General features: G+C 36.2%; 1 protein-coding gene across 3 annotated transcripts in view; it reads left to right on the top strand.

The window, feature by feature from the left end:
* The window catches only part of QTMAN (queuosine-tRNA mannosyltransferase), a 268381-nt gene that overhangs the window by 31100 nt on the left and 220683 nt on the right, over window positions 1-16598 (top strand). The window contains exon 1 of one of the 3 annotated variants that reach the window (XM_025174913.2): window positions 7350-7421. The exons of the other annotated variants lie outside the window; for them this stretch is intronic. Coding sequence (XP_025030681.1) covers window positions 7355-7421 — 67 coding nt within the window. The 5' untranslated portion in view covers window positions 7350-7354. Of the gene's footprint in view, window positions 1-7349; window positions 7422-16598 lie in introns of those variants that run through there. 3 annotated transcript variants of the gene reach the window in all.

The raw sequence follows: 16598 nt of genomic DNA, 5'->3' as shown, positions 1-16598 counted from the left end.
TTTCCCTTAATATATTTAGCATTAGCAACATAAATGTGGAGTTGACTATATCGACTAGGGAGGTGTAAAATTTTTCACTTTAAACTGTTTTGAATGTGAAATGTAATCTTTTGATTGCAAATCAATCCATTTTGATCACAAAATGGAATGTTCCAAGCAATTCTGGAAGTGTTTTGTACTCCGAGTGTCTAACTGTCAGACAGAACTGCTTTGAGACATTTCCAGAGTGTCCGAAGCAGCCAGTTTGTCTTCAGAACAGCTGCGTTCGCATTCAAACCAAAGCATTTCTCAGAGTAGGGGCATTTTCAATTTTAAGTGGTGTGATTCAAAACATTTTCCACATACCTAATGTTCACTTATTAATTTAAATTGCCATTTCCCGAAGAGTGATTATATTTTAAAATTTTAGCGTTAAAGAAATATATTTGTTTTTAGCACTGTTGAGAAAGTTTACATAAAATTAAGCAGTATAGGTTCATCATTCATTTAGATCAGAAATGTTGCTGGTTTATGCTTTGTTGAGCTTAGGTGGAAAATCCCCGAGTTTGATGACTAAGTAGGATACTCTGTTTTGTACCTGAAATTAATTGGCAATCAGTAGTCTTGAGTCGTCATACATTCTTTCTAGTTTTATTGAGGGTGCATTTTCTTGAGTCATAATGAAAGTCCCATAGTCATTAGCAAAAGAAGATATTTGTGATTTGTTATCCAAATCATATGCAGGATAATAACGGTACATCTACATGTAGGCACAGTTTCGAAATACAGTGTCAATTTTCTCACTTCTGTATTCATCCGTTTTAGATTTTTTTTCATCCTTTTAAAATATGAAGCCACCTGCTAATTTTCATTTGAGCATTGACTTCCCATTAGAACTTTGCCAAAAAAAAAGCATTAGAAAGCCCCATTCTGTTCTTAATAATTTGAACAGCAGTTGTAGGAGCTGACCATTTTAATAGTATTAACAAAAATCCCTTTAAACAAGAACTAGTCAGGTATTGACTTATTAGCAAAATAAAATCCACTGCACAATTTAGCTGCTTTTCTCCATCTAAATTTTTAACAATTTATTAACAAAATCAAAGCACTATAGAGCCTAGCATTTTCCCCCAATTAATTTATTAACCAAATAAAATCAGTGAACACCTCAGCTATTTCCCCCCTCTAAAAACTATCAGTTTATTGATTAACCAAAAATCATTACAACTTCTAGCCTTTCCTTATTCCCCCTCTTCATTTCCAGTATATTAATTAATTTCTTATAGCAAGTTTGTTTATAAGTCTCTTGCTTTTTTTATTAGTGTGCTACATTTTTAAACCTATTAATACTTGAAAGCTAAGGTAGAATAGTAATATAGGATTAGGTGTGGATATGTTCAGTGTTTTTCTCAAAGCCCAGTTTGTTTATACACCCTTTTGAATTTTCTTTGCTAAGACATTATTCCTGCCGAGCATTGGTGGCCTACTTTGCAGAAGAGGGCTGTTGTAGTGCTTAGATTCTACCTTGAATATTCTCAGGAAAAGGATGAATTGCAAATACAAAACAATGATACTGCAAAGTATTATAAAATAACTGAGGGAACTTCCTGGCAAAATAATTGAGTAAAAGATAGCTCATATTCATAGCCAACATAGTGGGGGGTGGGGGGAGAGAGAGAGAGAAATTGACTTCATGAGTTCTTTATTTGCAGCAATTCTACACTGAAAAGAGTCTAACCTAGATTATTAACTTGGCAGCATCTGATGGGGAGAAATATGCTGTTAGCTAGCTTTCTCTGAGCTGACACATAAGTAGGGAGAAATTTCTAGTTGCTTTCTCCCAGCCTACAGTTGCATACCAGATAACTTTTGAGTTTTGAAACCACATGCACAGTATTTTATTTTATTTTATTTTTTTGTTGTATAGCTGCCCATCTCACCTTTGTCACTCTGAGTGGCTCACATAATTAAAAGCAACCAAATAACATAACCAATAAACAAAATTCAAAAATCAGTAAAACACAATAACCCTTTTAAAACCCAGTTAAAAACCAAAAAAGGAGTTGATAATGGGTGGGTGATGGTAGGTGTGAGATACCTCCTCTTCTTTATTTTTGGGGAAAGGGGGGGGGTTCTTAAGGTTGCATACCTATCAAGCAAATATTCATAAAACTCTAGAGATTGTTTGGCAAACATGAAGGATTTTCCTAATTCTGCTGTATTCCATTGGGAAGGTTAGTAGCTCCTCATCAAAGGACCACAGCCTACAGTTCATAAATCATTTTCTTCAATGTCATGTTTCTAAGTTTTCTATCTCTTCTTTGAAAGAGCTTCTTCATCTTCCAAAAAGATAACAGTATTGGAATAATTCCTCAGAGTGAATATAGATAAGCACACAGATGCTTCTCATCTGCAATTCTGTGTGCACTGAATTTTATGCAGGTTGTGGTCAGAGGCTAGACTAGGGTTCCCCAAACACTCTTATTTGACTTGTTTTGTGTTCAGGAAGATTAGTGTAAGTTCCTGCCTGTTTAGGCAACAGAGTCCATGTATTTTTCGTCCATGGTTGTTTAGCTCATTGGTTCTTCAACCATATTTTTTATAATCAGACCAAAATGATTCCAAATAAGATTTAAAAATGGAGTTTAAGAATGTATCTGAATAAATAATGCAAGCTGAAGAAATACAATAATAAATTTTGCCTGGCTTGAGGCTTAGCTATCTCTGAGATTGCCTACTCCAAATAGAATCTACCTGCCCAAGAAGCCCCTGCAGAGAATGCTTGCTTAGAATTCTCATTCCTTGTGAAGTATTGTTATAGAATAAAATAGTCCTAGCACTATTACATTAAATGAACCAGTCACATAGACATGAAGGACCAAGATAGGAAACAGGACACAGGAGAGATCAACTAGATCAGTGCAACTTTTCATGTGTAACATTTTAGATTCCTGTATTCCATATAATGTGAATATCTTAGCAACATGAATTTGCTTATGTACTTCACTGAAACATTGGCATCTGACCCTTGGGAGTAATTCCAACAATGGTTGTATGTTGTAATCTCACCTAAAATATCTCTTCTTTTTATCTGTTGCTATGGCTTGTTAGTGGCTTAAAGTGTATTTGCCATGACAGTATGGTGGGAGGGGTCAGAGACGTTCTCTTCTTGTGGAATGTCCTCCTACCAGAAATAAGATCTGTACCCTCGCTCCTAGGATTTAGAAAGTTGTTGAAACCTTGGTTCTTTCAAAGAGCAGTCAGAGACCAAGGTATGAATTGGTAGAGGGACCTAGATATGAGATGTCTTCAAGGTTCTGATGATATACAGTACTATGGTTCTATGACTGGAGCATTATTTAATTCTGCTATTCTTTATTAGATATTACAATTATTGCTGTTTTATTGTGTAGTTTACAGTATTGCTGCGGTGAGTTGTTTAAAGTCTTGATGATTTAAGCAGTCTAAAAATAGCTTTAATTAATAACTAAACATGACCTGCACAAATTTTATTCTTTTAATATAAACATGATCTTAGTATATTGCTATATATTCTTTCTAATAATTCAGATTTTAACTTAGTGGGTTTTCTTTTCTTTGTGACAATGGAATCATCCATAGAGTCCCCTTCTTCCAGTTCCAAGGTAGCCTGGCACACAGGTCATTGAGGACATGTCTTCATACCAGCGCTCAATTAGAAAGTTAGCAAGGGATCCACAGACAGGCAGGTTTGAAAAGAAGGAATCATCTTGCCTTCTCAGCAGCAGCATCTCTTGCTCTCATGTGAGAACAGCAACTTCAGTGAACTTCATTTGGAGGCATGGCCAAAAGATGGCTGTGTAGGAAGTGATTTTCCTCTTTCTGTCTCAGAAGAGGAGACAGGGAAAACATATCTTTGGGGGCGTGGGAAAGAGCTCTAGGTCTTGACAACAGTTGGTTAACAAACTGCTTTCATGTATGGTAATACAAACTATTTCTTTTTAAGTTTGTGTTTTTCTTATAAGAAATCATGGGATTTTATCTGCAGTAACAGGCAATTTGTATTTGCTTTCTTAGTCAAATTGTAGATGGACTTGTTTTCCATCATTTCCAAAGAAGGAACATATTTCCAATCAACTTTTAAGTGATGACGTGTAGTCATTAAGTTGCCCTAGATAAATAACTACACAAAAACACCTCTTTTCAGACATGGCCAAATGGCCTGATTCATGGCCCATTAAGTTCCTCACTTTCACCCTATATCCTACTGAGAAAACTACTCTGAATGGTAATCATCCTTGTTCAAGTATGTGTGTGGAAGGGTGGGGGTTTGCATAGCCAGCTCACCTTTATATCAGACTTTTGTTTCTATAAATGTCTGTATATATTCACATATGATGAACACATTCTCATCTGATTTTAAAATAGTCCTGCCATATTTATCTGTAGGGGCTCTCAAGATGGGTCCCTCTGTCTTTGTCCTTTAGTGTCCAAAAGGTAGATCAGAAACAAAATATTCTAAATTCTGGTTAATACTGGAATCACTTTTGAAGTGAGTATCTAATATCTGAAACTGTAGAAAAATGCCTGATTTTTTATGCTTAATATAAGCCTTTGAATCAAACATATATGGAATAGCCTTCTTTTGTTATTTCAGCCCAACAATAGAATTAATTGGCTGCAGTTTGTGTGTAAATAAAAGTAGCAACAATTAACTTAATGGCCTGCTCTCCCTAAATGTGACAGCCTCTGGAATGTGTGGATTTCATTTCCCAGAATTCTTAGTAATGATTGGAATGGTTGGGAACTCTTGGAGCTAAAGTCTACAAATCTGAAGGGTACCCATGTCAGGGAAGGCAGATTTATTTAAAATACCTGAAGGTTTTGGCTTTTCACTGAGGAGAAAGCCTTCTTCAAATAGCTTTACTCTAAGCTTTTCAAAGATGAATTCTCCTTTGAGTCAAACTTATATCCTGGTGTCTTCATAGACATGCCCGTGGATCCTTCTTAGCAAAAATATGGAAGTGGTTTACCATTGCCTTCTTCCAGGATGATTTTCATCTTTGCAGTTAAGCCTATAACCCAGGAATTTCCCATTCAAGTGTTAACCTGATCCAACCCAGTTTAGCTTTCCAAGATGAGCCAAATTGGCTAACTGCTGTTCTTTAATTGGCCTCACTCTATGTTATAATGTTTTAAGGACTGGTCCAAAGGACTGGGGTAACGGTTGTGTGTTTGTGTTTTCATCAGGAAGGATGCTCATCTTAAGCTTGGAGGAGTGATGTGATTGTATATCACTGCCTTTAATATTGCTGGCTTTTAAATCCTTCTCTCATCTAATTATCTTAGTTCATCTAACTTAGGAATGACAGTAAAACTCTCTCTTTGCCCAAATTTAGTAAGTTTTGTTCTACTGTGAAAGTCAAATCTGGTGTGCCAGTGTAAAAATGGAATAGTTAATTTATTATTATCAATCCTTGCTTATTGGATAGAAAATCTTCAGGTTTGATTGTATTTTTGTATGTGTGAGTATGTTTCGTGTGCAATATTGTACGTGCCAGGAAGAGGGATTAATTCATGCATGCAATATCATCAGGAGAACATTTAGTATAGTTCTGTTTTCTATTCATGTATTGTTTTCATTCTGTTGTTGAACTTCCAGTCCCCCCCCCCCCAAAAAAAAATTAAAATTGCCAAAAACTTCTGAGATTTTTATTCTTGGCAAGATTTTGAGAATCTCCAGCAAGAAGTTAAGATTTTTTTCCCCCAAGGGCTGGAAAGATGTACATAGGTACAGGAAAGGTTCCTGGTCCTGCTTTAATTTGTTTGGAAAAAAATGGTTTGGCTTTTTGGCTAAATAAATTTGGCTGCCAGGGATGGTTTTGTTCTTCTCTGGGCTTCCAGTGCTCAGCATGAAGTTAGACATGGGCTGCCCTGAGTTTTCTGAGCAATTCAGAGAACTGAAGTAAGGGTTGCCTATAACTACAAATAATAACTAGCTACAAAGGTGGGACAAGATTTGATGACCTGGAGTGAAAGTATGGTCCTCCTTGTTTGCCTATATTTAGCTCAGAGCTTTTTATCATGTAACAAATAATTTATCAAAATAAACTATTAATATGAATTTCCAAATATTTACTTATTTTAAAGAAACTTTAACAGGAACTATAAGTTTTCCTGGTTTCCATACAAGTGAAATTTTGGTACTGGGACTGTAGTTGTATTAATTTGGAGGATAAAATGGGTTATTTAGAAAAATAATTACTTCCAATTAAGACCATAGGATAACTATTAAGGACAGTATTCTCTAATGAAAATTCAAATATTGCAGTTGTTTTCTACAATAACAAGTTGTAATGATTGTCTTTTTTCTGTTTGTAAAATACCAACTTTGTGAAACATACATATTGCACCTAAGATAAATGCTAGAGTTTAATTCAACTTACAGAATAATTTTCTCCAAAAGTATATACTTGCACAGCATATAGTGTATTATCAACTGCTGTTTCTTTTTAGAGAACTTCTTTTCAGAAGCTAAACTGTGTTTCTTTCTGAATATAAAATAGGTCTTGTATACTTGGGATGCTTTGGAGGAGATCAGCAAGTTGTTATAGTAGAAGCTTTCAAGAGGCAACATGTTAGGGGGGAAAAAAACAGTAGCAGAGATACCTGTAGAGAACATGAGACATGCCCTAAAGCAATAGACAATAATTAGCTGCCTTATTCCCATGTAAACTCTTCCAAGCATTAGTGTTTATGAAATTCAGAGATCAGTGGAAGATCATTCTCAAATTCCTCCTGCTGAAGTTGTTTATGCCCATTCCAGTTTTGATGTCCCTGTAAGATACTTTGATGGAGGCATTTTGCCCAAAGAGACTTGCATTCTTCATCACAGCTCTAGTTTTCCTCCAGCACACATACACACACACAATAGTGAATCAGAGTTTTCAAACTTCAGATCTTTAGTTCAGAATTAGTAAAAATATATTAGCAAAGTGATTTCCAGGATTTCATTCCCCAGATCATGATTAAAAAGGACGTGTGTAGTTTCCAGGATGGCTGGAATATTAAGTTCCTGCTGTCGATGGTATCTGAAGTGGTAATAGTTACCCATTATTTATAGACGTCTGATTTGTTAATTATTAGGTTCCTGCTTAAGCTGATATAAAAATTCTGAGAGACTTGGTTTCACATCCTATATAATGCACTTGAGATAATGTATTAATTATGACCATAAAATATATAAATATGAATAATGTTTTAGTTTATTTAAAATCTACTTTTTCTCTGCTGTCTAAACCAGCTGTTTAATTTTGATTGTTCTATTTACTCTTCCCATGTGGATATGTGGCTATGGAGGGTGACTTTTCCTGGTCTCATGCTCTACGCAGAAAGCATGTGTGGTGGCTACATCTTAATGCTCTGTCCATCTTCAAAAAATCAATTACATATTGACTATCTTGGTAAGACAACTAAAATGGAATGCCTAGAAGAGTTTGCTTTTGTCTGATTTTCAAATGCAGTTTGAGTATCTCTGAGGCCATTAGCAATCTAGCCTTTTCTGTCTAAGAAATCCCAATATTGCTGCCTCCATGGTTTCAGTCCTTCGATGTCAAGTCTTGTGAGGTAGGCAAACTCAGGAAACACAAACCACTTGGCTTCTGGAAAGATCTTTATTGCTAGCAGGGTAATGTACAGAACCTTGAAAGACTGCTCAAACAGTTCTCCAGATCAACTTCAATCTAGTATAATTAAAACAGTGATTCTGAGTCTTTCGCATACTGATAATTAAGGGGTGTCTTTTAAAGTCCTGTTTCTTCCCCATGTTCCCATGGCCTGCTGGATATCCCATCAGTTCAAAAGGGGAATAGCCAGACTTAATTCTCTGCCCATTAAGGTATCACTCAAGCCTAATTGTATTGAAGAAGAGCTTATGTAAAGGTAGCATTTTGAACAGATGTAGAAACACGAGGAACAAGTTGACTTTGACTACTGGTATTTCACATTATGCCATTATTACATTAATATTATAAAGTAACTTTCTGGTGTTCTAATTAATGGATTTTAAAGTTCTTGAATAATAATCTTCTGCAGCTGCTTAGCACTGGATTTATATTCAGGTGAAAGATAGAGTATAAAGTGTTTGTCTTAAAATTATATACTTAAATATTTATTCCCCAGGCCTCCTATGGTTTGGGCTTATAGTTTATATTAAGTAGGAAAAATAATTCCTCTCTCCATGTTGGTTATCCCAAGGTTACTTTGTCTTTGCTGGACATTTTTTACTACAGAATCTCCCCAACAGGTTTGTCTAGCATTGACTTTTGTAACTAAAGTATCTAATTGGGAAAATTCACCACAAATATTGGCTTGTACAGATCATCTGGCTATAGAGATGTATCTGTGGAAATATATTAGTTGATTTGGGAGAGAATGTTTTCCTATAAGTTACTGGATGAGACCTGATAATTTCCCCAGAATATGCATCAGACTGAAAAGGAATTAATTTTTCAAACCTGCTCATTTGTAGTGGAAAGGAAGCGGTACTGGATTCCATGTATATTTTCAGGTACATTTCTCCCCTACATCTATTACAATGAGTCACATTCTGTGAGATGGGTGGCTATATAAATATGATATATAAAATAAATGTTCCCTTTAACATAGTGTTCAGTACAGAGACAGAAATAGGGCAGGCAGGTTCCCATCATCTCTCTAGCTTGACTTAGCCTTGCCTTGTAATCCAACATAAGACTCTGGTGATTGAAGAACTTTAATTGCGTGTGGCTCTCTGAACATGTTACTAATTAAAACTTCTGCCAACTTACTAGAATGGGGTGGAGGGAAATACAGGTTACCGATGACTAACACTAATTAAAGTTGGTGTGTCTTTTCACAAAACCAGTGGTGAGACCAGCAAATTTCTGCATCTTAATAATTCACACAGAGTGTAGGGCAGTGTCTGAAAAAGAAGCTAAGCAGTGGCATAGACAGGGGAAACGGATCATTGGTGTTCATAAAGGCAGCAGCAAGGTGGGGAATATTTTCTATTAGTAGAAGCACCAAGTGGTTAAGTGAGTAATACCTGAGGAGAGAACAGTCACTTGATCAGGAACAGCAGGCAAGATGAAATTCAAATATTCTGTTTCAGACAAAAGGGGAAGGTATGAATATATACAGGTAGTCCCCAGGTTAAGAATGCCCGGTTTAAGACAACCCATAGTTAAGAACAGAGCCTATTGTAGCAGAATTCAAGTTAAATACACAATTATTCCAGTTAAATACACCATACTCCTTATACAGTATTATACAATAATACTATTCTGGCTTATAGACAGATTTGACTTAAGAACAAAACTCGTTCCTAAATTGGGGACTACCTGTATTTTAAGAACAATGACAACTCCATGTATTCTTAGTGAAGATCAGGTATGAATATGTATTATTCCTTCACATCTCCTTCACATGCCAGCTTTCTGGACTTTTTTGAGACTTGGAAAAATTATAAACTATATGAAATATATTATGAAATCATTGAGCTTTCATGAATTGCCATTTGCGGGGCTCCCCAAAATGTGGGAGATTTCTGGAGGTGTATGCTGATCTGCTTCTAGGAGTTGAGGTGGTCTCCTCTGTGTTTTGTAAATTGTGAATAACTCTTTAGATGCTTGTCTAAATTGTCTTACTCATTGAGTAAGAGAAAAGAAAAACATTCTAAAATCTGAAATATTGATCAAAGTATTAATCAAGCTGTCTGCAAAGTTAGTGACAGACACCACCACAACATATCTCTTCCTTTCCCTGTATCCCCATGCTTTCTCCAATGTGCAGCCTTGGGGAATATTCCAGGGTCAGTTTTGGAGGACATACATAGGTGGAAGTTTGTTGAGCAACTGAAAATCTATGCCTGTAACATTAGATGTTCTCTAACAAGTTAAACTAAAGGTAAGGTAAAGACTTTCCTGAGTCAAACCTGACTCCTTGTGACAACCCAGATATTTTCATTCATTAATTATTTATTACTTAACCACCCAGAGTCGCTGGGAGTCAGGTGGCACGTAAATTTAATAAACAAACAAATAAAATGTTTGTTATATTTATATCCCACTTTTTCTCCTAGAGCTCAAGACATGAAACAATACAGAAGTGGTTTGCCCTCCTCTTTCTCCCTTTAATTTGTAGCCTTGTGATTTCCTAATGGTCTCCCATCCAAGTACTAGCCAGGTCTGACCCTGCCTAGGTTTTCCAAGATCAGGCAAGGTGCTGTCACCTCCTGGGACTTACCTCCATAACGATTAAAATTAATTTTATATTGTGAATTAAAATATTGAAATATCTTCCAGTTTTCCATTTATGCAAAGTGGCTGGTCTATGCTTGAGTAAGTTGGGCACCAAAATGAGGAAGGATGGAAGGACGGAAGGATCATATGTACACTGAAAATAGCCTGATGTGAACTTGCCTTCAATTTTGGGCCTAAAGTAATAGGAAAATTTTGCTTAGGAAACAAAACTCCTGTGCATTCTCAGTGCCCGTAATGCCAAGATTCCAAATGATTTTGAAACTGCTATCTTACAGGGAGAGAAAGTTGAATTTTGAATGATAGGCAGATGTATCTCTTCTCTCTTCTGAGATGGATTGTTTTAGTTGTGAAAATGATTCCCTGACATTACTACATGTACCTCCTAGTTGGTGGGTTGTGGGCAAAAATATGTTGGCTTGCAAAGTAGTTCTTATATTAGAAATCCTACCTTGTGTAGAATAATGTTAGTATGCTAGGGTAAAGTTGGACTTTGACTTCACTTGTGGCATACTGCCCAAAATGTTAAAAATGGACCTGTTTTGTGTCCAAACTGGTATGGCTATAACTAAAGCTGTTAATCCAGTCTCCTTCTCTGTCCTACTAAAAGTGTTATGTGAAAGCCTTGGTTGACCAAAGCCATAAAGATCAGTGGAAGTCAGTATTCATGGATCTGTCTGTTGGTGTACTGTATGGAATATTGTCATTTGGAAGTGTAAGAGAAGTATATGGTTAAAAGATGAGTTAATGAATGAAATTAAAAAAAGAAAAATGAAAAAAATGTAAGTTAAGGTAAATAAGAGAAAAGGGATGGATATAATCGATCTGAACAAAGGTAGTCTGATTGTGTGGAGTGGAATTGCTGACTGTATGACTGGAATGAAAGTATAGGTTTAATTATGAATGAAAGGGCTGAGTGTACATCAGAAAGTATGAATTGGTCTGACTGCCTGAGTATAAGTAAATGTAACAGTAAACATGCAATAAAAGGGAGAAAAAATCCTTGTCTTTCAACAGAAACTTAAAGAAATAAGATATTTTTCAACTTCCAGAGGAAATGGCGTTCGAGCGCCACTTGATAATTTCAGAATAATGATAGTTGGAAACCTGATTAAATATCAAGGATATTGGTATTAAATATTCTGCATTGCTGAACATCCTTAATAAAATCGGGAAAAATACAATCTGAGATTTTTAAGCTCCCCATTTGAATATACAAGCCAAGTGGACCTTCTTCAAGATTTCATTCCTTGTGGCCAATCTAAGGAACCTCCCAGTAAATGATCAGGACTTATTAGTTGTACAAAAAGGAGAAACTGGAATTCAGCGAACCCTTTCACTATCTAACTGATAATCATCTGGCAAAGCCAATACTTTCCAAATTAAAGCTTTGATTAAACAAGCCATCTGGCCTTTCTCAGCTTCCTCTGCAATTCCAATGATCTGTAGACTTGCCCAGTGAAGTGAACTTCCAGAGATGTTATTTTGTCCTGAAGAGTCTTAACCACCTTTAGTAGGTCAACCATAGTTGTATCCGCTGACTTCTGACAACTATCCAACTGAGATTTTTCAGTTCCTAGCTGCATCCATCCTGGAATTTATAGTATTAATGTGTCTGTAATAGCTTTTATATCTTCTCTAATCTTGAGAAGAGCCATCACATTTTTCTGAGCAGCTGGAAACACTGTCAGGGAAGGAGTTGGTATAACTTGCTTGGGTGTCATTTTGGCAGATAATGAACAATCATTCTCTGATAATAATAAAAAAAAAGTACTAATCACCTGTTTCTGCCTCCAACAATAACAATTAACACAAGAAGCAAACAATTACCAAGATAAAAATCACTGGAGATTGTTGATAACTGCCTACAGTATCACCTTGACCAAAAGTCAAAGCTTATAATTATAAATTTGTATGTACTTCTGTATTATATTGGTTACAGGAAAGCTTTATGAATTGTAATCTCTTTTACAACTGTGCTCCTTCTCTTCCCCCTTCTCTGTTTTCCTGAGTTCTTTAATTTGACCTTTATTGAAGATTATTTTCCTCATTAATCTTTCTTTTCTTTTTTCAATATAATAATTTGATTTTTTTTCATTAATTTTTGTAGGAGGTAGCATGAGTGGGATGTAATATGTAAGTACCAGCAATCAGGATTGAGAGATTTTAGTTTTAATTTTATTTATTTATTTATTTGGTTGCCTGACTCCATGATGACGGTGGTTAGCTTACAACAATAAAAAAGTACCCCCCCAAAAAAACCCCAAAACCCCAAAACCCAATATAACAAACCAGAAAATAATACGTCACAAACAAACAGCCAGTTCAACAGACAAAATACTATAAGAGGCTTGCTACACACCCCAAGGCAAGACTTGGGAAAAAGCCATATTTTTAATGAGCTTTTAAATGAAGGAAGAGTAGGAGATCTTTAGGGGAATGGCATTTCAGAGAGCAGGCGCAGCAACAGAAGAGGCTCATTTCCTGGGTCCCTTCAGATGAATTGTTTAATCAGTGGGACCTGAAGCGTGCCAACTCTGTCCAGTCGTATAGGATGGGCAAAAGCTACTGCAGATAGATAGTCCCCAAATACCCAGGCTCTGTGCCATGAAGGGCTTTATAGGTGGTGAAGAGCAACTTGAATTACACTCAGAATCTAAGTGGCAATCACTATAGCTAATGGCAGAGGTATTACATATGCATAATGTGACGTGCCCATTTCTGACTGTACCTCTGCATTCTGGACCTGCTAAAATCTATGAGTGTTCTTCAAGCACAGCCCCATGTAGAGTGCATTGCAGTAGTCCATGGATGGGGTGACCAGGACATCAGTAACTGTCTGGTGGGCCTCCTAATCCAGGAACAGACCAAACTGGTGCACAGTAAGGTGCTGTGTGAAGACCTTTCTGGCCACAGCTGACACCTGTTCTTTGAGCAGGAACTGCAAGTCAAGGAAAAAGCCCAAATTGCTCACTCATTCAAAATGGGGAAGTGCTACTTGATCCAGGATCAAAGATGGAAATTATCTGGGAGTGGGTGGCTCAGATACCCACAGATACTCCATCTTGTTAGGTTTGAGCTGAGTCTGTTTCTTTCCATCTAGACCCCCACAGCCTTGAGGGACTGGGACTAGACCTTGACAGCATCACTTGGGTGGCTTGGGGTTGAGATATACAATTAGGCATCACCAACATAGTAATGATGCCTGACACAAAACCGATGGATGGCATCTCTCAGAAGCCTCAAATAGATGTTGAACGAGAGGGTCAAAGCATCAAGCCCTGCAGTACCCCCCATAATCAAGGGCTTCAGAATAGATCTATTCCCTCTGTCAACACCAACTAGAACTGCCACAGAGAAAGGAGAATGACCACAACAGAGTGCCCCACTCCTAACCCTTGTCGGCTGCCCAGAAGAACATGGTGACTGATGACACTGAAAGCTGCTGAGAGGTCAAGGACAACCAGGACAGACATATAAACCCCATCCCAGCTTTGCCATAGATCATTAACAAGCCCTGTCAGTGCTTTCTCCTTACAGTTCCCAGTGTGAAACTCAACTGAAAAGATAATCTCTTTTTCTCAGGGCTCTATGGAGCCACAGCCTGACCACCTTCTCAACAATACCCAAGAGACGGAATGTTGGAGACTGGACAAAAATTGTCCAGGACTGTTGGATCCAGAAATGACTTTTATCATTATGGTATCATTTTATTTTTATTCTTGTGTTTTGGGGACAGAATGCTCTGGGTGCAGTTCAGGTATGTTATGAATGGATATGGTGAATGTCTTTTTTACCTGTTCACTTATTTTTTTTAATATTAATAATATAAAATGGTAACATGGAATATTGAGGGCCTGGGATCTCCTGAAAGGTAGACAAGTATTAACTAAGTTAAAAAGGATGGGAATTGACATTGGTTTGTTTTTTTCAAAAAGCCCATATTCTTCCTCAGGATGAACAGCTTTTACACAAAGCTTGGGTGGGAGAGGTTTATGTAAGTAATAATTTTAAATGTGCAAGAGGTGTTGCTATTTTAATTAGTAAATTTTCTAAGCTGCCTGTTGAAGAAGAAATATCAGATGGAGAAGGTCGTTTCTAAATACTTACTGCCAGATTGGGTAATCAGTGTTTAGCACTCCTAAATTTATATGGTCCAACTACAGCCTCTCCAGAACAAGTATGTAATTGTTTTCAACATTCTTTTCCTATTTTACTACAGGTTTATAATCAAACTTTTTCAAATAAACCCCTACATTTTAGTTTTAATGTGGTAAGCATCACAGTACATTCAAAATCAGGTAAAAACTTCACTATATTCTAACAGTTCCTATTTCCTGAGAACTATGGATGCTAAGATTTTAACAGCTACATTTACCTGTAGATTACAGTTATCCTTCCAACTATACTGCACCCAATTTAGGCTACTGTATAGAGTGTACTACTTATACTGAACTGCCAAATGTCTGACAACATTATTCCAGCTTCAACTCAAAATGTAGTTATAATATTTTGGATACTGAGAAAGCCTTTGATATGGTCTCCTGACAGCTTCTGAAATGGGTTTTGATTTAATCTGGGTTTCCTTGAAGCTCTGGGTTGATACAGTTTATTTAGCTCCTAAATTGTTTGTGTTTATTAATTGTGTACCTCCTCCTTGGTTTATTTTATGTCAAGATACATGCCAAGGAGGTCCTCTTTTTCCTTTTCTTTGTAATTTCACATCAGAATCCCTTGTCTGTATTACTAGAAATGTTGATATTTTCAGAAATTCTAGTAATACAAACAAAAGGTTCTGATGTAGAATTACAAAGAAAAGGAAAAAGGGAGTATTATTATTGTTGACCCAATAATTTATTATACAGTATGTGGGTAATATTTTATATTTTACAGATAGATGAGAAATCTCTACAGGTATTCCTAGTCTTAATACATTAATGCATGCAATTTGGATCTTCTTTTGTTAGTGTATAAACTGGTTATTCTATGAACAGAATTATAGGTTAAGGATATCTTACAGTATTTTGACTGTACTAAATTACTTGTTGAGAAAGATGGGTGAACTTTTCAGATTTATCACTGCGTATTTATGCTAACTGCAGCTACTGTCTATAATAAGGAGCTTCATAATTCAACTTTTCTTTGGGCTTAATTTGAGAGTTACTATTTGACCCCATTGACAACCTGGCAGTTACAAAAACCTTCCTGGTCCTTTTGCCCATGAAAAATTATACTGTGGTATCATCCAAGCTTTAAAATAGCATCTAAATCTATAGGGTAGGGTAAACTGGCCTCTGACAATATTATTATTTTGGATCAATTCAGTTCTCAGGAGACTCTTTTTAAAATGTTTGCAGAATTAAAAAGAGCTTGATTTAACTAGAGTGCTTTTTGGCAGTACATTGAGTTTAACCACTTATTATTTGATGTCCTTGGTCCAGATGAAATTGTTTCTGATGTTCCACTTTGTTGAGAAATTTTGGAGGAATTATCCATGGCTTCTAAATCAATAAAACATATTTATAGGAAGTTGAAGGAAGTTGATTAAATTGATAATTGTTATTTCTGGGTCTTTTGGAATAACAAGCTTTAGTGTCCAGTTCTGTGAAAATAATAGACCAGATTTTTGCTCTTCATAAATACATGAATGTAAGAAAGAAAGTGTATTGCATGTTTACTGATTTAAAGAAAGTGTATGGAACATTTTGCATGAATATGGAGCTGAAGATTGGTTATTGAATACAATATGAGCAGTGTTATGTGTCATGTGAGAATAACTGGAAAACATAGTGAATAGTTCAACATTGAACAGGAGTAAGGAGGTATAATGTATTTCTGAACAAATATGTAAGGAATGCTTGGGGTGATGTTAGAGGTGTGTTGCATATGTGAATATACAAATAGTTTTGAATGCTATTTTAGTGGCTGAGACTCTGATGATTTGCAGTGAATGTTAAATTCAACAATGTATATGGATTTGAAAAATAGTGTACCAAAGTCTAAGGTAGCTGTATTTGACAGGGAAAATAAAATGCATGATTGTATATTATGCATAAATAGTGAAATACCAAAGCAAATAGATGACTATGTAACTTGTTAGAACATTTACTAAAGATGAGAAATTTTAATGCTGTGCTGGTGAGGCTGGGGAGCAAGTCTCATAATTCAATTCTCCTTGCACCATCTACAGGTTCTTGCAGACTTTACAAACAGTACAAAAAAGTTTTAGATATCATTTATTTATTTATTAAACAAACTTATATGGCCGCCCAACTCACACACGGTGTCTCCGGGCAGCTTACAAAATTAAAATCCACAATACAAAAAACCCATCATCGTCCT

Source organism: Python bivittatus, unplaced genomic scaffold (assembly GCF_059951505.1).
Source record: "Python bivittatus isolate LINGU-HERP-01145 unplaced genomic scaffold, Pbiv_v1 ctg000480_np1212, whole genome shotgun sequence".
Taxonomy (NCBI): Eukaryota; Metazoa; Chordata; class Lepidosauria; order Squamata; family Pythonidae; genus Python; species Python bivittatus.
Note: the sequence above shows the minus strand (reverse complement) of the source record. Positions and strands in the feature narration are given on the sequence as shown.